Genomic DNA, 23941 nt, shown 5'->3' with positions numbered 1-23941 from the left:
CCGTTTTAAAATTAATTTAAAAACCCTTCTGTTTAAAGATGCGTTTACCTCCTATATGGAATAATTGCAGTGCAACAGTCCTTTATAAAAAAAACAACACAAAAAACACCCTTCCTAATGTTTTTTCCTTTCGTGTTTCTCTCTTTTTAAAATGATTAATATTGTAACCTGAATCCCTGTTCCCTTCCATCCAGTTGAGTCTGTTGGTCTGTAGGTCAAACCCCCTTTTTTTGGATTTATTATTATTATTACCTTGAATCTTAACATATGTTCAAATTTGGATTTTATAGTAATTCGCTTAATATTTTATTTGTTATTATTATTTTGTATTTTAACGTATGTTCAAATTTGGATTTTAATGTAAATCACTTAGTATTTTATGTATAAGCGATTCATCAAATTTCGAATAAACTTGAAACTTGAATGGTGCACCAAGCGGAAAATCTAGTACATTTCTGGTTGTAACATTGCCTAGTGGTAGGCTTTCTAGAAGCCTCTAAAATGTCCTTGACAGATTGAGAGAACTGGAGAGTGGCAGCTACATTGAGAGGTACCAAGCTGTTAGGTGTAGAGACTGCAGGTTGGGATGAAGTAGAGATCCCTGACTGTGTGTAAGTAGAAACGGAAAAACTGCTGAGTTGAAGTAGAAGGGAGAACCAAGGTTGCCTGGGCCACTGAGGAGCTATCAGAATCATGGTGGCAAGTTCTTGTTTGAGTTTGACAAGAGTTTTGAGAATGAGAGAGAATGGAAGAAATGCATACAGAAACTGATTCATCCATTCCAGAAGAAACGCATCTGCCTCCAGATGGTAAGGAGAGAATATCCTGGAACAGAAGTGAGGCAGTTTGTTTTTATGGGGAGACGCAAACAGATCTCTCTGAGGAGTCCCCCACTGAGAAAAAGTGTGATGGAGAGGCGAGGAATTGAGTGTCCATTCGTGAGGTTGTAGATAATGACTCAATTTGTCTGCCAGACAGTTTTTCTCTCCTTGAATGTAGACCACTTTCAAAAAGATGTTGTGACGGATTGCCCAATTCTACACCTTTTGAGCTTCCTGTCAGAGAGGGAGAGATCCTGTTCCTCCCTGCTTGTAGACGTAATACATGGCAACTTGATTGTCTGTACGAATGAGGACTACTTGATCGTGAAGAAGATGCTGAAAAGCTTTGAGAGCATTGAAGATCGCTCTGAGTTCCAACAGATTTATATGACACTGACGATCTGTGATGGACCAATGGCCTTGAGTACGGAGACCATCGAGATGAGCCCCCCAAGCATAGGTCGAGGAATCTGTGGTGAGGACCTTCTGATGAAGGGGCGTTTGAAACAGTAAACCTCTGGAGAGATTGGAAGAGAGCATCCACCAGTGGAGAGACTGTCTCAATGAAGGAGTCACTGTAATATGCTGCGCCCATTGAGATGCTAGGGTCCATTGAGAAATTCTGAAGTGAAGTCTGACAACAGGAATCACGTGAACTATAGAGGCTATGTGACCTAGGAAAACCATCATGTGTCTCGCTGAGAGTGAAGTGAGAGATGATACTTTGTAACAAAGTCGAATAAGAGCATCCTGACGTTGTTGAGGAAGGAATGCTCTGAGTTGCACGGTGTCCAGTACAACTCTGATGAACTGCAGAGTCTGAGAGGGCTGTAGCTGGAATTTCAGAAAGTTGATTCCAAACCCCAAACTTTGGAGGAACCAAGTAGTCCATTGAGTCGCTCTAATAACCCCCTGAGATGTTGAATCTTTGATGAGCCAGTCGTCCAGGCACGGGAAAACCTGAGGACCATGGTTGCACAGAGCTGCTGCTACTACTACGAGGCACTTGGTGAACACTCTGGGAGATGATGCCAGGCCGAAGGGTAGCACTCTGTATTGAAAATGATGATTTCCCACCTGAAATCTGAGGAATTTCCGAGAGGCTGGATGAACGTGAGTGCAAGCCTCTTTTAGATTCAGTGAGCATAACCAATCATTCTGATCTAGAAGGGGATACAAGGATGCTAGAGACAACATCCAAAATTTTTCTCTGCCAAGAAATTTGTTGAGAGCTCTGAGATCCAATATAGGTCACAGATCCCCCATCTTCTTCGGAACTAGGAAGTAATGGGAGTAAAACCCCCTGCTCTGCTGTTCCAGGGGAACTTCCTTGATGGCATGGAGATGAAGCAGAGCTTGAGCTTCCTGAAGAAGAATTGTGGTCTGCGACGAACTGGAAGGATACTCTCTTGGGGGAAGATCTGGTGGAACCTGGATGAAATGAAGAAAGTAACCTTCTCTGAGTATTGTGAGGACCCAGAGGTCAGATGTAATGAGTTTCCATCGCTGGTAAAAATGAAGGAGATGATCCCCAATGGGAAGAGGAGAGGACAGAGGCAGAACGATTGAGGTTATGCTCCATATTAAGATGGTAAAAAAAACTGAGAGGCTTTAGGTACAGCAGAAGTCTGAGGTTTTTGCTGTCGTTATTGCTGCTGCAGTGGTTTCTTAGGAGGCGGCCTTGAATAAGGGGTTTGCCTTCTGAGGAAAATGCCTCTGGTAGGATGGAGTAGGCCTATAACCCTTGGCAGTGGAAGGCTTTGGCTTTGGCCTGATTATGGAAGCAAAGGATTTCTCATGGTCAGATAAGCGCATGGGATGTTAGCTAGGCAATCTTGAAGATTTGGGTACATATCCATGGTGCGAAGCCAGGCAAGACATCGCCACCAAAAGTGCAGTGACTCTGTCTAGCCTCATCTTTAGTTATCCTATGTTGATGTTAAATTTCAGCTTTAGTTTTGTTGATGTTAAATTTCAGCTCCATCTCCACATATATGGTGGACTAACTACAGCCTGCAGTTATTCTTATTTCCTGAAAAATAATGAGAAGACAATGATGTTCATTGTATTGATATGTTTTTGGTTGCAGACTGTTTTGGATTTTTTATTTTTACTTGAAAGATTGTCAATTGTTAAAATTTATAAATCCCGGAGCTCAAGCCAAACTGGGGCATGATCTGAAATGATCGTCGGGCCTATAACAGCCTCCATTGTTCTGCAATAAGTATCATGATCTATCCACTATAATAAAACCCTTAGTGCGCGTGCGCACTTCAATCTCCGAGATCCGTGACTCCGTGCCTGTGCATGCGCAGTGACTGACTCAGCTGATTTCCTGCCCCGATCTCTGATGCCGGCTGACTGCCTTCTGACTACGCTGCTGGGATGCCTCTTCTTCTCACCCCCGGACCAGCAGCGGCAGCAGCCGCGGTTTCATCAAGCAGCCGCAGGGAATTTGCTAGGCTGGCCCACTTCAATAATGTGATGCGGACCAGCCTAGTAAAAGCCCCAAGGGAGAAGGGGTACTACTGGACAGGGGGGAGGTAAAAGTAAGGGAGAAGGGCTACTGCTGGACAGGGAAAGCAGGGAAGGGGTGCTGCTGGATAGGGGGGGAGGTAAAAGTAAGGAAGGGCTACTGCTGGACAGGGGGTGCAGGGACACATGTTTCTAGCACCCGTTAATGTAACGGGCTAAAAAACTAGTTAGCAAATAATCTATTCTAGATTGGAACCCATGTGCTCTAGAAAGGTGGGTATAATCGCACACCAAAGGGTGCAATGCTCTCCATTGCAGTGTTTAAAATGCTGCCTTTACCTAATTGAACCTTTATTGTGAGACCAATGGATTATTATTAAAAATAATTTTTTACATAGAGTAGGTATTAAAAATGATCAGCCCAGGTGTCAAATATACGAGGGTAAATCATAAAGTAAAGGTAAAATACATTTAATGGCTTTAATAGAAGTAACTGTGAGCAACTGAACATATTAATTTTTCCACATGCAAGATGACACATTTGTTGTATCGTTCAACTAGCTTCTGCATTCCTACAAAGAAGAAGTGTTTTAGCTGCTCCCGAAGCCAGGTGAGCACCACTTCCTTTGCTTCATCACGCTTTGTCTTTTGTTCTGTGATGCACCCATGTCTCATCACCGGTGACAATTCACTCCAGAATACAGTGCTCCCCTGCGAATTCGCAGATGGCGATTCGCAGTCCCGGTCATCTGCAGTATTTTCCATTTGCGAATGACTGGGCAGGAAAGGGCAACCGAAGGGGCAGGAGAGGGCAGCCGGAGAGGCAGGAGAGGGCAGCCGAAGTGCCAGCGAGTGAATAATGTTCTCCAGGGCTTATAAGAACCCAGGGCCTTGGAACTCTACATATTTTATTTATAACATGGTTTTGTATAGGGATAGGGTGAAAGGACAGAGCTGATGTTCCAATTATATTTATTTTATCAGCTGATAGCTATCTTGCCCTGACCATAATGTGGATCCATGATTTGTTTAATATGTGCTACTACTGCATATTATTATGATCCTTCTGGTTGCACTGTTTTAAATGATCATCAATAAATTTGTTGAACATCAACAGATAGCACATAAAGGTAGGGGGAAAAGTGATCATTGGAATATGAAACTAGCTGAAATTCTGTGTCATCACATTTTCTGTCTTGTTGTATTTCTGCTGTCATCAATATAACTGATCACTCTTATGTGGGTGGGGGGGAGGGAGTTCATGCAAGATAATGTAAAAATGGATGACAAGAGATATAATGTATTGTTATTGTGCATTTTTGTGAAGTCATCAATAAAAACTGTTGAACATTAAATACCTAAAACAACTCCCCCCCCCAAAAAAAAAATGTTTGAAATGGCACTTTTTGAATTATTACCCTCTTATTTGGTATCTTACTTGAAATTGTCTTACTTAAAAAAAATGTACCAGAAACTCTGTTATGTTCATCTTCCCTACCCCAAGGGCCTGTTGTTTTAAGACTTTTTTGGACAGGACATTGGAGTATCAGGCAGGGAAGATGAACTCCCGGATAAGTTTGTTGATTGCCCAAGCCTATTCTTACCTTACATTTAGGAAATTATTTAAAACTTACTTATTTGATAAAAAAGAATGCTGATTCTTTTAATTATATTTTTGATGGTGTTTTTATTTCTATTATTTTTAATCTATGTTTTAACCGATAATAATGAGTCTGAAATTGTATTTTAACTATACTGCATTTGATTGATGTATGTTGTAGAGTACTTTTGAAATTGTATTTTTCGCTGATATGTTTCAGGTTTTTTTAATGTGAACCGCCTAGAACTGTTGGTGGGGCGGTATACAAGAAAATAAATTATTATTATCTTTATTTTTGTTTTATTTTTTTATATTACCTTGAAAAATGGACTAACACTCCCACTATACCAGTTCGCTCAATATCTTTATTCAAATTATCAGTGTGTACAACCCTGAATCTACTATACAGTAATATCCATCTAACAAAGCCAGATATTCATTTTGAAATTATAGTCACATTTTCTCTTAATAAACTCCCCTCAAATTCTCAAGTTTTATTGTTGTTTGATATACCTCATTTCATAAATAATATCAATGCGGTGTACAACACGAGGGGGTGCTGAAAAGTTCTCAGCCCAACCGACCAACTTCTTAAATTCTGAGCGTTATTTTGCCACTGTAGCTGAAGAGTATTATCTTATTTCATTAAGTGCCAATTTGCAGAAACAAAATTCTATGTTTTGACATTGTTTCAGATCATTGACTGAACCACATCCACATCATTCTCTTCTTGGTTGGGTTGAGAGCTTTTCAGCACTCCCTCGTATTTGTAACAGGAGTAAAGAGGGAATGGAAGGAAGATGTACGAAAAAAAAGAAAATGGAACTTCAATATATATAATAGGAAAGTAGTGCTCAAAAAAAGGAGTACACTATTCCCTTCTTTTACTAAGGTATGCTAACCGATTAGCGCGAGCTAAACGCTAACGTGTCCATAGACTAATATGCACGCATTAGTGATTAGCGCACCTTAGTAAAAGAGGGCCTATGTTATAACTTTTTTGCCAACAATCCAACAAAGGAGTCCCATATCTGCAAAAATATAGTCACTGCTGTACCCCTTTTTCCAATACTGACATCCTTTCTACTCTCAATAGAGTTTTGCTTTTTTTTTTTCTCCACAAAATAAGATCTGGTGGATTTTTCTATATTTAGTTTATAAGAATGCATCTTTTAGCAATAAAGTAGTCAAAAGAAACTAATTATAGAGAAAGGTCTTGATTGAAGGAGTTACATTTCATATATCCACCCTCTAATGGTTCACAAAATATTATAATACAGAAGTGAGAAGTATTATTGATGTGTCTTTTAGCAAGAAACACCAAAAGTCCAACAGGTTCAAAATCACACAAAAAACTGTGGGAACGGACAATGAACACTCCACAGTAGATCACTGATGTAAAAAGGTCTTGTTTATTATCTGTGGATTACAATACTACAGTGACCCCCTGATGCAGGCGGTTTTAGTCGCCGAAGCACAGTGCTGTGTCGGGTGCACAGTTTGTGTATGTCCTTTATTGGAATAAACAAGACCTTTTTACATCAGTGATCTACTGTGGAGTGTTCATTGTCCGTTCCCACAGATTTTTGTGTGTCTTTTAGCAATAAGACATGTTTTCCAAACAAACTCATCAGAGCTTATGTCTACCAGGTCTCCACCTGCGTTTTGTTTTGGGTTTTTTTATTAACCCAAGGGTTCCAAATGGGCCCAGACTTACCCCCTCTTTTATAAAAATGCAATAGCAGTTTCTAATGCGGGGAGCCGCGCTGAATGGTCCGCGCTGCTCCCAACGCTCATAGGAACTCAATGAGCATCGGGAGCAGCACGGGCCATTCAGCGCGGCTATTGCAGTTTCATAAAAGGAGGTCTTAGTGTCAAAACCTTTTGATCTTTGGACAGTTCCATCTCAATGCAGGATTTGGTGCAAGAGGTAATGGTGTTGGGGGCCACTTGGTAACAGTGATCAGAGCATGATCAAATTTGATTAAATACCATAAATACTTGAATACAAACCAATCTGAATATAAACTGAGGTAACCTTTTTCCTCCTAAAAAGGGGGGGGGGGAAAAAAGGTTAACTCGAATATAAACCGAGAGTTTATATTTGGGTATCCTGCCCTGCCAGCTTCTGCCCCCAGCCCTCTTCCTCCCCTGCCAGGCTTTGCACCCTATCCCCACTCCCTCCCTCCCCTGATGCTTTTACAAGGGAGCCTGAACATAGATATGGAGGACTTGACAACATTCGGGATTAGATCTGCCTAGCCAGAACTGCGACGAGAAGACTTTCCAGTGAGTGAGCAAAGTACTTTACATTTGCAAAGTCCTTAACTTCAAAAGCCCCGCAAAGTAACGTTAGATGCCTTGTGGGATATGGTGGCTAACTTAGCTAAGACCATTAACCCTCAATTTCAACAGATAGAAGGGAGATTAAAAGAGCATGATAAAGATATTACTAACTTTTTTTTTTTTTTTTTAATTCTTTATTTAATTATTTGTTACAATACATTAATAACAAATATTCATGAACGACCACAGCAAACTCAATAAAGAGAACACAAACATAGGCAATTATCAACCGTGTCTTAGTCCACATTATGATATTACTAACTTTAAGCAAAAGACTGGCGATTCTAAAATTGCAGTAGAAAACTTGCAACAAGAAATAAAATCTTCAAAACAAAGCACAAGGGACGCTAATCAAAGATAATACAAACTTAAGAAGAAAACTCAAATCACTTGAAAATGCTTCCAGAAATAATAATCTTAGACTGATTAATTTCCTTAGGATTAACACAATAACTCCTAGGGAAATGTTGAAATGTTACTTGATGAAAATACTGGAGGTCCCTGAGGCTTCATTACCTCCATTCACACAAGTTTACTACCTTCCAAGTAAGGTTCAAAATAATAATCAAGAAGTGAATCAGGACCCAATGAACTTATCAGTTTTATTAGAGGTTTCTGATAGGAAAGTAGCTATTTCTGCCACTTTGATTCTGACAGTTGCTCTTACACTAGATAAAACTTAGAGCTCCTTTTACAAAGGCGCGCTAGCAGTTTTAGCGCACACACCGTATTAGCGCGTGCTAGCCGAAAATCTACCGCCTGCTCAAAGGAGGCGGTAGCGGCTAGCACATGCGGCAATTTAGCATGCTGTATTCCGTGCGTTAAGGCCCTAGCGCGGCTTTGTAAAAGGAGCCCTTAGCTGTTGAGAATGTATTTCAAGAATAAGCAAGGAGAATTTTGGGGTCTTAAAGTACAAATGTTCCCAGACATAGCACGTGAGAGATAAAGACATGAGAAAGAATTTTTGTTAATGAAACCTGGTGTCTTGGCTTTGGGGGCTACATTTTTTCTTCATCATCCATGCAAATGTATAATATATTATAAAGCACAAAAATTTGTTTTCTTTGAGCCCTTCCAACTGACAACATTTTTGTCACTATCACAAATGGAGGGTGCTCAATGATAGATGCCCGTATCTCTGCTAACCTACCATAGTTTTCTTTAGATAGTTTTCTTTATTCTCGCTATTATTTACATCTTGGATTTTATTTGAGGACTTGAGCTACATTTAAGCTATAAATTTCTTTGTAATTATAGTAGCATAGTACTTTATTTTTCATGTCTTGAATTTGCTTTCTGTACAAGTTAATCTTGAATATGTAATTTGAAAACTTATAAATAAATAATTTTTTAAAAAACAACATTGAAGTTGTGCACAGATATCCATGCGACGCCTGTCCAGATGCAAACTTATGCCTAACAATGTCTACTGAAAAGTAGGGGTGGTCAACTTAGGCACCAGTAGGCTGTCGCCTGAGAGACAGACTGAGATATTAATTCTATTTGTTTCTAGTGACTTTTTTTTTTAAGATTGAATGATTGTATGTGTATACATCCAATTTTTGCAAATCTTTTGCTTTTCTATCTGCAAAAATTTAGAATGAGCTTCCATCAGAGAGGAGATGATGCGGTATACAAACCTAAGGATTAGATTAGATTAGATCAGGTTACTTTCTCAATTATCAACTTTTCAGACAATGTTAAAAACTCATTTCAAAAATCTCTGATCAATTCTTCTGTTCCAAGTTAATATTTGGAGTAGAATTTATCTTTACTCTCTAGCTGAATTTAGGAAATTTAGTTAACCAAGTCGAGCCCCTCTTGTGAAGGATGAATCTGTATATAAAACTAAAAATTGGGTTGGGTTGGTTGGGTGTATGTGTGCTATCGCTGGAACTTTTCTTTTGATACTGGCGTTTCTTTCCTTTCTGTGGTTTGTTTTTTAGTAAGGAAATTTTTTTTTACAGAAAGGGTGGTAGATGCATGGAACAGTCTCCCGGAAGAAGTGGTGGAGACAGAAACTGTGTCTGAATTCAAGAAAGCCTGGGATAGGCACTTGAGATCTCTTAGAGAGAGGAAGAGATAATGGTTACTGCAGATGGGCAGACTGGATGGGCCATTTGGCTTTTATCTGCCATCATGTTTCTAACCCTGGCAGAAGAGGAGGAGGGGTCACCACAGGGATACTCAAGTCGGTGTGCACTGCTGTCTCTGTGGCGCTGCTATTTCTACTTTGGCTCTCCCTTTGCCATAATCTGTTCTTCCAGGTTCACATCAGCCAGGAAGGATAAAGAAGATCAGATAGGCTTAGCTCTCTGTCCACTTTGAGGCAGGATCCCTTCACGCTAGGCTAATATGAAACGGGCTTTAATCCAACAATCAATAATGAAAGCTACAATCCCTACATCAAAGACCAATGTTTGAGACATACCTGGGGATCCTTTTGCAGAGCAGCATTCGGAGTCTGAGCTACTGGAATCATTTGTATTAGGAGAGCCGGCTGCTGTCCCATCTGTCAGAAAAAAATAACATTTCACTGACCTTACGAGTTACTCTAGGACAGATGTGCTTGAGTTTTTTCTCTTCTCCATCTTGTGGCTTTGGGTGAATGTTTAATACTTCTGGCTCTTTGTGAGCTAAAGGAGTAACCCTGTTAGCTAACACAATGGTACTATATGAGTGTACTAGTGTATTCTTCATCTTATATAGGGATCTTTATTTAGAAAGTTCCCTGTTGAGTTTTGCACCTGCTCAAAGACATTTATTGGTTGTTTCATCCAGGGCTTTACATAAACCATTATGAAAAAAAGTTCTCTTAATCTCCTGTTTTTTTCTGCCTCAAAAAATTATGAACACTACTTAAACTGGCAGTACATAGATATATAGGTTTTAAAAATGGGACTGGCTACACTGGTGGTTAGTTGGAACTATCAAAATTGCCACTTACATGTGGCATGGAAAATGCCAATTTGGTGCTGTTCTTTTTGTGCAAGTGTAAGACTTGACTATCAAAACTGCAAAAGACCAAGTACGCAGCCTAGGAATACTCCTTGACTTCAACCTGTCACTCTCCAACCATATCTCTCAGGTGGTATCTTCCTCATTTTACTACCTGCGACAACTCTGAAAAATAATGAACTACTTTTCAGAGTCTGACTTCACCCAACTATTCTATGCTTTAGTACTCTCCTGCATGGATTACTGCAACGTCTCCAGCATGTACAAAATGCAGCAAATCAGACTTCTAAAAAAACCTCCATGACCGCAACCCTGTCTCCCAGACTCTATTGGCGGCTCACTGGCTGCCCTTAGCCCCACATTGTGTCAAGGGCCTGATGCTAGCATTCAGATCCTTGCATACGTGATGACCAAGCTTCCTCTGTACATGCCGAACAGGTCCCTCTGTTCCCAGGATGAAATACGCCTCAAATCGCCCCCCCCCCCCCCCCCCGGCCGTGCCCTTCAACTGCAAACTGTCAAACGATGTTCCTACTTCCATTTCATATAAAGCCACTGGAATTAACTGGTCCCACAGATCAGATCCCTTGAAGGACTCTTGAACTTTAGGAAAGCAATAAAAACATACCTCTTCACCCTACTCTCCTGGCCATTACCAAAGGATTACAAAGAAATGTTCATTGGTACTAGGATCCCCAGTATGTGTCATGTTAGGATAAAAACTTGTATTGTAAAATTTGTACCGAATCTATGTCACATCGTAACCTGTTAACTGTACATTCACATATAAGAACATAAGAACATAAGCAGTGCCTCCGCCGGGTCAGACCATAGGTCCATCCTGCCCGGCAGTCCGCTCCCGCGGCGGCCCAAACAGGTCACGACCTGTCTGAATCACCAGAAGGGGCTCCCCTGCCTCCTTGGCTTCCCATTGAAGTCCCATCTTCCCATCGAAGTCCTAACCCTCCGGTCTTGCGCATGCACGACCTGGTTGGGTTTCTATACTTATTAGCTTTCTATACTTGTGTTACATCCCAGCTCCTCCCTCAGTATCCCACGATCCCTTTATCCCTCAGGAATTCGTCCAATCCCTGTTTGAATCCCTGTACCGTACTCTGCCTGATCACTTCCTCCGGTAGCGCATTCCAAGTGTCCACGACCCTTTGCGTGAAAAAAAACTTCCTTGCATTTGTTTTGAACCTATCTCCCTTCAGTTTCTCCGAATGCCCCCTCGTACCTGTTGTCCCCTTCAGCCTGAAGAATCTGTCCCTATCCACCCTCTCTATGCCCCTCATGATCTTGAAGGTCTCTATCATATCTCCCCTGAGCCTCCTTTTTTCCAGAGAGAAGAGTCCCAGCCTATCCAACCTCTCAGCGTATGGGCAGTGTTCCAGCCCTCTTACCAGTTTCGTTGCTCTCCTTTGGACTCTCTCAAGTACCGCCATGTCCTTTTTGAGGTACGGCGACCAATATTGAACGCAGTATTCCAGATGCGGACGCACCATCGCTCGATACAATGGCATGATGACTTCCCGCGTCCTGGTTGTTATGCCCCTCTTTATGATGCCCAGCATCCTGTTGGCTTTTTTCGAGGCTGCTGCGCACTGTGCAGATGGCTTCAGTGATTCATCCACCATCACACCCAAGTCTCTCTCAAGACTGCTGTCTCCCAACAATGCCCCCCCCAATTTGTAGTTGAACAATGGGTTCTTTTTCCCTATATGCATGACCTTGCATTTTTCCACGTTAAAGCACATTTGCCATTTGTTTGCCCAGTCTTCCAGTTTGTCCAGGTCCCTTTGTAGGTCCTCACACTCCTCCCTGGACCTAACTCTGCCGCACAGTTTAGTATCGTCTGCAAATTTTATAACCTCGCACTTTGCATCCTTTTCCAGGTCATTGATAAATATGTTGAAGAGTAACGGCCCCAGCACCGATCCCTGTGGCACACCGCTTGTGACTCCCCGCCAGTCAGAATATTGTCCCTTTACTCCGACCCTCTGCAGTCTACCCGACAACCAGTGCTCGATCCATCTGTGCACATCCCCTCCCACCCCGTGATTCCACAGCTTCCTAAGCAGCCTTTCATGTGGCACCTTGTCGAAAGCCTTTTGAAAATCGAGGTAAATGATGTTTAACCTGTAACCCATGTTCTGAACTCTTTAGGGAAAATGGGTTAGAAAACAAAATAAATAAATATACATGTGCTTCTGCATTTTTTTATGTGTATTTTACAAAAGGTTCTGCATTTGGTATTTTGTAAAATACCAATGGAACCTGGATGAGTGAATTCTTTTTTTAATGACATCATTATAACATTGTGCATGTCCAGGCATCTTAGATACATATATTCAGTAGCAGCACCATTAAAAACATTTTTTTTATTGAAAAGAGAGGTTTCTACAAAAAACAATCAAAACACAACACAACCTTGATGTGCTCCCCATAAAACTGAATCTAGCCATACTCACAATGAGATAACAACTCCCCATTAACCCACAGACCCCACTCTCCCTCCAAACTTCCCATACATCACTGCTTTTTAAATAGGTTCCAACATCTCCCATCTATCTGCAGTACCCAAACCCTTATTTAATTGGGCTGTAGTAAGGGCCTTCATGAGTACCATATCCCTTATATATCTTTTCCAAGGAATCAAAAGTTTCAAGATGTGCAGGGATAATCAAATGTTTTACTAGACATCCCAGACGAAACTTAAATGTTGTGAGTTAGATGATGTAAAAACAGGTATAAGTGTCAAAAAGGTATCCAAAGTGACCAGATAAGCACTACAGAGACAAAGTAAAGACCCATACACACTCCCTCAGTGTTCAATGACCCTCCTCACACCCCTCCAAAGATCAGAATAAAAAAGTAGATACCTGTCTCCAGAACATTAGCATCTGGTATAGGAAAGCCTAGTAGAGCTGCACACAGGCGTCTTAAATAGTCGGCCCCCATCAAGCTCACATACTGCCCTAACCACTCCTCCAGATATGCCCCTTTTAGCTCTGGGCACAGAGTGGCATTCAGAGGCATAAAAAGTCCTGCGATACATCCAGAAAGTCAGTTTGATTATCGGCACTTGGATGACCTGTCTTTTAGGTCATCCAAGTACCACCTTGGGTGGGTTTTTAGACGTGTTTAAATTTTGATTATGAGCCCCATATACTTTGGAGGAAAAGCATGAGAGGGAAGAGATGATGTGTGTCATATTCCAAAACTTAGCTAAATAGCATATACAGTATATAGTTGTAGATGCTAAATAGCACATATGTAGTTATACATTCAGAGAGGAGGAATTCCAACTAGAGAATGACACGGTGACAAAATTCATCACCGTCCCCGTGGATAACCGCAGGAAACCATCTTCATATCATTCTTTAAGGAGAGAGGGAAGAATCAGAGTACAATTGGGCACAACCACTGACCTGCAAGCTTTGCTTTGAAGAATGCTGGTGTAGAAGGACTGAGGTTGAAATAGACACTAGAAAATGACATGGGATTATTTTCTGCGGTTATCCGCGGGGACGGGAACAGTGATGAATTTTGTCACCGTGTCATTCTCTAATTCCAACCACTCCCAGCAAATATGGGGCTCATTCCAAGAATATATAGAGCACAAAAATCCCTTCCATCTCCCTACCTACCAGCTCCCAAAATTGACGAGAATGGGCCATGTCCACAATATAAACAGAAAAATTAAGGCAGATAAACTATCTAGTTTGTCTAACCATATCATCATTTATCCCATCCTCTCTCTTAGAGATCCAATGTACTTGTCCCAAGCTGTCTTAAATTCTGATATCCTTTTTATCTCCACAATCTCCACCAGGAGACTGTTCCAATCATTCACCATCCTTTCTATGAAAAAGTATTTTCTGAGGTTATTTCTGAATCTATCCCCTTTCACCTTCATCCAATACCACCTCATTCCAGAGTTTGTGATACATGCAACACCTGTAAGGGGAAAGAACAGTTATAGAGAGATTCAAAAATTAAACACCTCTGAAGTGTGGTCTGACTTCACATTGTCATAGAAAACCCGGATTAGCACAGTTTCTAAAAAATCCCTTGACAAATTTAAGTTATTAAGGGAGTTTGATTCTTCATACAAGAATATTCACTTCAGTCTAACCTACATTGGCATTTCCTGCAGCCTATACAAAGGAGTGGCCTATACATGGGGAAATACGGTATTCAGCTCTAGTGCCCAGATAAGGCCCGACACTGAAAATCTGGGTCTAATTTATCTAGTGGCAGTTATTGTAAATGCTTACTGTTGCCACTGAATATTGATTTCCCAAATCTCTGTAGAAGATGGAGATGGAGATGGGGATGGGACAGGGAGAAGGATAAATAAGATCCTGAAGTTAGCTTACATAAAGGCTTGCCTAAAGTGTCTAATACCCTTGAACTAGACCTGCAACAAAATAAATATTAATATGCAGATGACTGTCAATGATTTATATATCACAGCAAGCCCACATTAGGTTGGGTTCTTAGACAAAAATATTCTAAATTTCTAAAGAAGGACCTGTGTTGTAAAGAACATCTGGCCTTAAACATACCCCTGTTGTTGAGCTGTTCCCCCCCAGAGGACGTCTGCTTAGTGCCACTCACGTGTGGTTTCCTCGAATTCCTGGTGAAAAAGAAACAAATGAACAATCGTTATAAAATGCATTAAAAAATAAGTGGAAAAATCAACTTGATAAACTATATTGAGAAATTCATACATCAGTGGCTTAGAAGAATTTATCAATTAAATTGTCCTTTCTCTGCTAGGTAAGTTGAACAAAGCCCCCATGTAAAAAAACTTTAAAAAATGTATAGAAAATTAAAGAAATACGAGGGGCTTTCAATAATTTATCCACCTGAGTATGAAAGAAAGTAGCAAGCATGTTGAAAGTTTGTGCATGTTGCGACATGTCTCAAGATTACTCATGTACAGTTGCGGCTCAGTGCAGGTCTAACATTCCAAGAGACAGGATGTCAGGAGAGTCCTCGTGCAAATCAAGTAAGAAACTGTTAGATATGGAGCACTGTTGAATGATAACATTTCTCACAAAAGAAGGGAAAAAGCCAAAGGAGATCCATGAATGCATTACTACAGTTTATGGTGAGTCTGCTCCATCATCCTACAAAGTAAAATTTTGGAGTAAGCAGTTTAAGTGGGATAGAGAGTCCAGTGAAGATGACCCTCACATTGGATGGTCTGTGGAAGCAACTTACACATAAATGTGTAAAAAAGTTGAAGATTTAATTTTGTTAGATGAACTAAGGTTTTCTGAATAGCAGAAGAAATGGGCATATCAGCAGGTACAGTTTGGGAAAGAATTCATTAAAAGTTCGGCATGTCCAAGGTTGGTGCAAGATGGGTTCCAAGAATGCTGACACCATTTCAGAAGGCCATGAGGCTCCAGTGCTGTCAGGAGAACTTGGAGATGCTCCATGAAGACCAAGTGATTTTTTTTCATTTAGTGACTTGAGAAGAGACTTGGGTCTATCACAGAGATCCTGAGTTCAAAATGGAGTCAATGTAGTGGAAGCACAAGTCATCCCCCATCCCAAAATAGTTAAAGACAGGAATATCTACAGGCAAAGTCATAGCAACATTCTTCTGGGATGATGAAGGACTTTTGCTTCTGCAGTTCATGCCACATAAGACAACCATAATCAGCAAGAGTTATGCCAACACAATGATCACTTTGTGGGAGTCAATCAAGGAGAAAAAACGAGGAAAACTCACAGCAAGTGTGCTGCTTCTTCATGACAATGCACCAGTGCACATATCATGACAATCACAGGCTGCCATCTGAGAATGTGGGTTTTAGCAGCTGAACCATCCATCCTGGCTCCCTCGGATTATTTCCTGTTCCAACTTTTTTTAAAAGTCTCTCTGTAGACAAGTGATGAAGATGTCAAGGAAGCTATGATGTCCTGTTTTGAAGGCCAAACAGAATTCTTTTCAAAGGAGCTAAAGGAGCAGGAAAAGTAGATGAAGTGTATGGAGCTATCAGGGAAATACACTGAAAAATAAAACAGAAATTTTTTGAAAACTCTTTTCTTGCCAACTGAGGTAGATAAATTATTGAATGTCCCTGATAATATCTAAAAGTTGTATATACCTATAGTAAGGAAAATAAAGTTCCAGATTTAGAGATTGTATGAGAGGGTGCTGAAAGGTTCAAGGCCAAACCAAGAAGAGAATGATGTGGATATGGTTCCGTCAAATGATCTGAAACAATGTCAAAACACAGAATTTCATTTCTGCAAATTGGCATTTAATAAAATAAGATAACACTCTTTTCAGCTACAGTGGCATAATAATGCTCAGAATTTAGGAAGTTGGTTGGTTGGGCTAAGAACTTTTCAGCACCCCCTCGTAATGGAAGAGGCTGGCTTGGATATAGTGGTGATCTTGGGAACAACGTACACAGAGAATCATAATTGGGATTAGTTATACCTAAATTTAATATATTCACCAAGGAAGGGAGATGGAGTGATACTATATGAAAATAAATTAATATGAAAGTCAAAGCCATACAACTGCAGGGCTTATAAGATAGGAAGGAGGCATGGAGGGCCATTTTTAATATGATGTGTAAGTCCGAGTTTGGACATTGTGTGAGATATATACAAAAATTGGGTAGAGAAAATGACTATTTTTGAAATGGCAAAACATCTTATCTTTTTTTTTTTTAATCAAAAATTATCTTTCTAGATGTGTTCACCCTTACTGCATCTATCTTTTTTGACCATTTTCAAAAAAGAGGTAAAGGAGATGGTGCCTGATATACGTCTTTCCGTGTATGGCTACAATTACAGCAGTTTACATATTTTTAGACAGGCACATATTTTGTACCTGGTGCAATGAAGAGGTAAGAATGACTTGCCCAGAGTCACAAGGAGTTGCAGTGGGAATTGAACTCAATCTCAGCATGCTGAGGCAGCAGCTCTAACCATTAAGCTGCTCCTCCATTCCCTCCCACAAAAAAAAAACACATCCAAATGAAAAGCTAGTGGGATGTAGGAAGAGTCAGCATTTTTAGTAGACTGGCCACAAAGACATTCCAGCAGAGAGTAATGGGGCACCTTAGAGGGCACTGCAGTGAACGTCACATAAATGGTTCCAGGTACACATCTCACCATAACCTCCTTTCAGTGTATGGAAGCCGTCCAAAACCTACTGTACCCAACTGTATACCACTCCAATAGCCCTTATGTCTTTACAGTAGGGTTTTGTTGGGCTCACACACTTCACCACAAATATAGTGGGATATGGGTCTGGATCCCCTTCTCTGGAGTCCATTGTGCTGAACACCAGGCTACTCCAGACACCTGCATGATGCTCTACTAGGACTGGCCATAACATATGCTGTTGAAATACAGACAAGTGACGTACTGTTTCATTCATTACTACTACTACTAATCGTCACCTATATAGCGCTGAAAGGCGTATGCAGTGCTGTAGATTTTGATATTTATACTGTTCCTGCTCAGAAGAGCTTACAATCTAACTTGGACAGACAGACATCAAGTTTCAAGTTTTATTAGGATTTTATATACCGCCTATCAAGGTTATCTAAGCGGTTTTTACAATCAGGTACTCAAGCATTTTCCCTCTCTGTCCCGGTGGGCTCACAATCTATCTAACGTACCTGGGGTTATGGAGGATTAAGTGACTTGCCCAGGGTCACAAGGAGCAGCACGGGGTTTGAACCCACAACCCCAGGGTGCTGAGGCTGTAGATCCAACCACTACGCCACATACTCCTCCAGACATGACATATAGGGTTGGGGATGCAGAACCCAAGCTGTGAGGAGTTAGGAGTCGAAAGCACTCTCAAAGAGGTGGGCTTTTAACTGGGTCTTGAACACTGCTAGATACGGAGCCTGCTGTAGGGATTTGGGTAGCTTGTTCCAAGCATACGGTGCAGCAAGGCAGAAGGGATGGAGTCTGGAATTGGCAGCCAAAGAGAAGGGCACAGAAAGGAGGGCCTTATCAGCTGAGCGGAGCTCACGGGGGGGGGGGGGGGGGAAATCATAGGGGGAGATATGTGAAGAGAGATAGTGAGGGGCAGCTCAGTGAGTGCATTTGTAGGTAAGTAAGAGTTTGAATTGTATTCGGAAACCGAAGGGAAGCCAATTAAGTGACTTTAGGAGAGGGGTGACGTGAGTATATCGGCTTTCCTGGAATATGAGTCGTGCAGCCGAATTCTGGACAGATTGGAGGGGAGCAAGATGGCTAAGTGGAAGGCCTAAAAGTAGAAAATTGTAGTAGTCTAAGCGTGAGGTGATGAGGGTGTGGATGACTGTTTTGGTAAGTGTGCTCAGAGAGGAAGGGTCAGATTTTGGTAATATTATAGAGGAAGAAGCAGTAGGTTTTAGCGATATGTTGTTTCTGTGCAGTGAAGGAAGGAGATGAGTCAAAGATGACCCTGAGATTACGAGCAGACAAAATAGGAAGATATGAGAGTGTTGTCCACAGAGATGGAGAATGAGGGAAGCGGAGCGGTGGGTTTAGGCAGGAAGATAAGCAGCTGTTTTAGCCATATTCAATTTCAGATGGCAATGAGACATCCAGGCGCCGATGTTGGACAGGCAGGCTGAGACCCACTTAATTCCTTATTCTTCTATCAGAACTTTAAGATCAGACAAACAGCGCTTATTAACAATTCCCTCATTAAAAATAATTAATACACGTCGACAATATATCTTTTCAGTTACAGCGCCCCAAACCTGGAATTCTCTCCCCATCCATTTACGTGAAGAATCTAATTTGGACAAATTCAAAAGTAATCTTAAAACTTTTTTATTTAACGATGCTTTTATTATTTAATTTTATTCAGTTTTTCTTTTATATCTTTACAAGTTTCAGAATCGAATCATTTTATTGCTAGAATAATTTTCAATCTTTTCCCCTCTTATCCCACCCATATGTGTTTTCCCTTATTTGTTTTTTTTACTCTGCTCAAATATATTGTAATTTCTCCCCCTACTTACCCTAATGTTTCCAATTAGTCCAGTAATTTAATTATTTTGTCTTGTTTGTTTGTTTTTTGTTAGTCTTTTTTATATATTGTAATTTTAAACATGTGTTAATCGTATCACGTGACGCCATGAAGCAGGGCAGACGCTGACCGCGTTCTCTCCTGCCGCTTCCTCGCTCAGCCCCCTTATATCGGCACTTTTTCGCCGCGCCCGCCACCGCGTTGCCGAGCAGACCGGTGCCTAGCGACCCGACTGCAACCGGCGGGGTTCAACAGTCTGCGATGTCGGCGAAAACCCCGAGGAATAACCGGGACAAGCAGAAAGCGGGGGACAGTAAAATGGCGGCGCCGGCTAGCCCGGAGGCGACGGGGAGCCCGGCGTGGGTGTCGGAGGTGGCTGCTGAGGTGACTGCCGCGATGGAGCTGGTGTTAGAAAAGCGGCTGCTCCCCCTTGATACCAAGCTGGAGCGTGTGCAGGAGAAACTGGACACGATGGGGCAGGAGGTGTCATCTTTTCACCAGAGAGTGGAGGCTCTGGATGACCGCGTGCTCGGAGCGGAGGGCCTGCTGAGTAACCAGGCTAAAACTCTTGCAGCTTTGGAGGATCGTTTGGAAGACCTGGAGAACCGGTCGCGACGCTGCAATCTGAGGTTTGTTGGCCTGCCTGAGGAGTTGCCAGAGTCTGATCTCCGTTCCATGATGGAATCCTGGATTACTTCCTCACTCACTCTGCCACCAGGCTTGGGGCCCCTGTGCATTGAAAGGGCTCATAGGCTGGGCCTTAAGCGGTCCATGATGGCGAGACCGCGGGTGGTGATTATTAAACTGTTGAACTATGTACATAAGCAGGCTATTCTTCAGGCTATGCGTGGGGGCCAGAATTTGACTTATAACAACAAGAGAATTTTATGTTTTCAGGATTACTCTGCTAAAGTTTCGCAGCAGCGTAGAGCCTTTGCCCCAGTGTGTACGGCGCTGATACAACGCAATATTCGCTTCGCCTTGCTGTACCCGGCGAAACTTCGGGTCCACAGCAATGGGACTACCACTTATTTTACCACTGTGGCGGAGGCGCAGTCTTTCCTGGCCCAGGAGCCTGCGGCGGGTCCCTCTACCAGTGCAATATCATCATCCGGGGGGCCGCCTGAGTGAGGAGCTAACCTGTTATCCTGTGGATCTGCGCACCTGCTTGCTTGTTGACCGCAGAGTACCGCTAACCCAGTTGCCATTGTTGTGTTTTTCATTTTATTTTTATTTTTATTTTTTTGTCCTCTTGATATTGTCCTTGGATGCTTGGAGGTGCTCTGAGCTTTTGTACATACATATGCATGACTGGAGCCATTTGTGTTTTCTACTGGAGTGGAGAGCGCCGTGCCTGGACCAGTCCAGCGGTTCGGAGTTCAGCAGTCTGTGGGTCGATGTTTGCCGGCCGCAGGCCTGTGACCGATGTTTTTGAGCTTCTCGATATGGGCTCTGGGCATGGGGAGCTTCGGAGCTTCGGAGACCTGGAGTTTCTCGTCCATATTTGTACTTTACTTGTTTGCTGCATTCTTGTAGACTCTTTGGACGATTTGCTGTTTGGGTTCTATTGGGGCTCCTTTGGTGTGTTTTGGGGGGGTTTGGTTATAGGTTACACTGGGTGCGGGTGATGCGCAGTGGGGTGGGGGGGGTCGGCCTGGGTTCACCTAGGATGAATGTGGAGAGAGCTGGGGGTTCCGATTGGGTTGGGATTAGTTCCTGCTTGTTATCGTTGGATGTCTGGCAGAGCTGGGGCTTGTTGGTCTTTTGGCCCTTGCCTTGGGGGGTTCCTTTGGGCTTTGTTGGTAATTCCTGCTGGGTTTGGGTGTTGGGCAGTTGCGGCTTCTATGGTGATAGGGGTTGGGGAGGGAGTGGGCGTCAAAAGTGATCTACTTTTCCTTCGGGGAAAGTCTTTCTTGGGGGGTTTCTGGGATGGGTTTGGAGGTGGGGTTGGGGAACAGTCCGGGGGTGGGAAGAGTGGGGGTGGGGTGGGGCGGAGGGGGTTTGATTATTGTTTCGTGGGGTGGTTTTAGTGTGGTGTTTTTTCTTTTGTTTGTTTTTGCGGTGCCTGATTCCGGGAGGCCCTGGGGTCTTGTCTTGTTTACTGCTGGATGCTGTAGGCTGGGGCAGCATCTTGGCAGCCTACTCTTCTTCATCACTTTTACACTGTATCTGTTCCATTTTTATGTCAGTTAAATGGTGAAAATTCTTACTTGGAATGTTGGAGGCATTAACTCGCCTGTTAAGCGGGCAAAAATTTTACAAAATTTGCAGAGACAGCGAGCGGATATTGCTATGTTGCAGGAGACACACCTTACTGACTTAGAACACGCTAAATTGAGACGGGGTTGGGTGGAGCGCTGTATTACGGCGGCCGCCGTTGGGAAGAAACGGGGAGTAGCTATTCTTTTTCGGAAAGCGGTGGCTACTCAGATTACCCCGGTGGCTATAGATGCTGAGGGTCGTTATGCTTTTTGTACGGCGGTGCTTGGGGGGGTTCAAATGCTGGTGGGGTGTGTCTATGCTCCCAACGCTTATGATAAATCGTTTTACGCCCGTTTGAAGGCATTACTATTGTCGCGTGCTTCTCTTCCGATGATTGTGGGGGGGGACTTCAATGTTGCCTGGGATGCTTCCTTGGATAGATCTCGTTCATCTGGGGGTGGAGAGGGTACTGAGGCTAGGGGTCTTCCTCAGATGTGTCACCTTCTAGATCTCTTGGACGTTTGGAGACTCTTGCATCCGGGGGAGCGAGACTATACCCATCTCTCTCGCGCCCATGCTTCGCAATCTCGTATCGATTATCTGCTGGTTTCTCGATCGCTCTTTGCTAGGGTTCGTAAGGTGGAGATAGGGCCTTATGCGATTTCAGATCATGCATGGGTTTGGATGGATTGGGATTCGGGTGGGGGGCCTCGCCCACCTGGGTATTGGGCTTATCCGCTGTGGTTACAGGAGGACCCTAACTTTTTGCCCTATCTTCTAGGGGCGTGGAAGGATTATCAATACCATAATAAGCAGCATGAGGAGAACCCGGTTTTGTACTGGGAGGCGGCGAAGGCGGTCCTGCGGGGAGTGATTATTAGTTATGTTAGCCGGGTGCGGAAGACTAGAGATAGAGAGTTGTTACGTCTGTCGGACCTGATGATGAGAGCTCGGCGTACCTTTGCTTTGCGTCCTACGTCGGAAAACAGACAGAGTCTGCTTTCCTTGCAGGCGGCGGTTAATGCACTTTTGCATCAACGGGCAACTAAGTCCTTGGCTTACTATAAATACCGCTTATACGTCCACGGCAATAAGGGAGGGAAACTTTTAGCGCGTTTAATATCGCAAAGGGAGAGCCGTAAGAAGATATTGCACCTCCATACGGTAGAGTCTGGGCGGGTCACTAGTGATGCGGACATCTGTGAAGTCATGCGCCGTTTTTATGCAACTCTTTATGCTCCACCTCCGGATTTGGGACTTTCTGGGGATCTCTATTTGGAGGGGCTTGATCTCCCGTGTCTTTCGGAGGAGCAGACGGGTCAGTTGAACGCGCCTATTGAGGTGGAAGAGGTGGAATTGGCTATAGCACAGAGTCCTACCTTGAAAGCCCCTGGAGTTGATGGGTATAGAGCTGAATTCTATAAACTTTTGCAATCTGAAATTGGGGCGCCACTGGCTCATATGTTTAATGTGGTGATCAATGCTGAGGCGATGCCTGAACACCTTAATGTAGCGCAGATTATTGTTCTTCCGAAGCCCGGAAGGGACCCTACTCTGCCAGAATCCTATAGACCTATTTCGCTACTTAATTTTGATGTTAAGCTGCTGGCAAGGATATTGGCTAACCGATTGGCACGGGTGTTGCCGCTTCTTCTCCATGAGTCTCAGGTGGGTTTTGTTAAGGGCCGATCGGTGGCTAAGAACCTGCGCAGAATTTTGATTTCTTTGGAGTATGCTTCGAGAGTTGCGGCGCCTTCTCTTCTTATTAGTTTTGATGCTGAGAAGGCGTTCGATCGCGTCCGTTGGGATTTTTTGTTTGCTACTTTGGCTAAATATGGGTTCGGGGGTCGTTTCGTTTCAGCGCTACGGGCATTATATGCTTCTCCACAGGCTTCTATGTGGGTAAATGGGTGCCGTTCATCGTTGTTTGAGATTCATACGGGAACTCGCCAGGGATGTCCGCTATCCCCTTTGTTGTTCGTGTTGACGCTTGACCCCCTCCTTCGGGACATCTATTCGAATCCGACTATTAGGGGGACTCAGTTGGGGGATCAGAGCTTTAAGGTGGCTGCTTTTGCGGACGATCTCCTGGCTTTCCTGTCGGACCCTTCTTCTTCTTTGCAGGCTCTTTTGGAGACCATGAGAGAGTATGGGGATTATGCAGGCTTCCGTTTGAATTTGCTTAAATCTGAGGCCTTGCCGTCCTCACAGGCACTGCAGGTTCGGTGGGGTGCCTCTTTTCCTTTACGCTGGGCCCAGGGCTCCTTTCGATATTTGGGGGTCAACATTTCGGTTTCCACGTCTCAGCTTTATTCGCTTAATATTCCCAAGCTTTTGGCTGATACTAAGGTCCAGCTGGAGGCCTGGGAGGGCCTCCCTCTGACCCTGTTGGGCCGCATCTCTTTGGTTCGCATGGTGATTTTTCCGCGCTGGCTGTATGTGATGCAGACGTTGCCGCTTCGTTTGTTGAAAAAGGATGTCAACGGTTTATATCGTTTGCTGTCCCGTTTTTGTTGGAATTCGCGC

At 43.0% G+C, this 23941-nt stretch overlaps 1 protein-coding gene across 5 annotated transcripts in view; it reads right to left on the bottom strand.

Moving 5' to 3' along the window:
* Nucleotides 1-23941, bottom strand: part of LOC117353437 — a 117877-nt gene that overhangs the window by 68839 nt on the left and 25097 nt on the right. For all 5 annotated transcript variants that reach the window (XM_033929369.1, XM_033929371.1, XM_033929368.1 and 2 more), the window contains exons 2-3: nucleotides 14772-14842; nucleotides 9674-9754 (exon numbers count right to left, since the gene is read on the bottom strand). In XM_033929369.1, the coding sequence (XP_033785260.1) occupies nucleotides 9674-9754; nucleotides 14772-14842 (152 nt within the window). The remainder of the gene's footprint in view (nucleotides 1-9673; nucleotides 9755-14771; nucleotides 14843-23941) is intronic.

This window comes from Geotrypetes seraphini, chromosome 2 (assembly GCF_902459505.1).
Source record: "Geotrypetes seraphini chromosome 2, aGeoSer1.1, whole genome shotgun sequence".
NCBI classification, from domain to species: Eukaryota; Metazoa; Chordata; class Amphibia; order Gymnophiona; family Dermophiidae; genus Geotrypetes; species Geotrypetes seraphini.
Note: the sequence above shows the minus strand (reverse complement) of the source record. Positions and strands in the feature narration are given on the sequence as shown.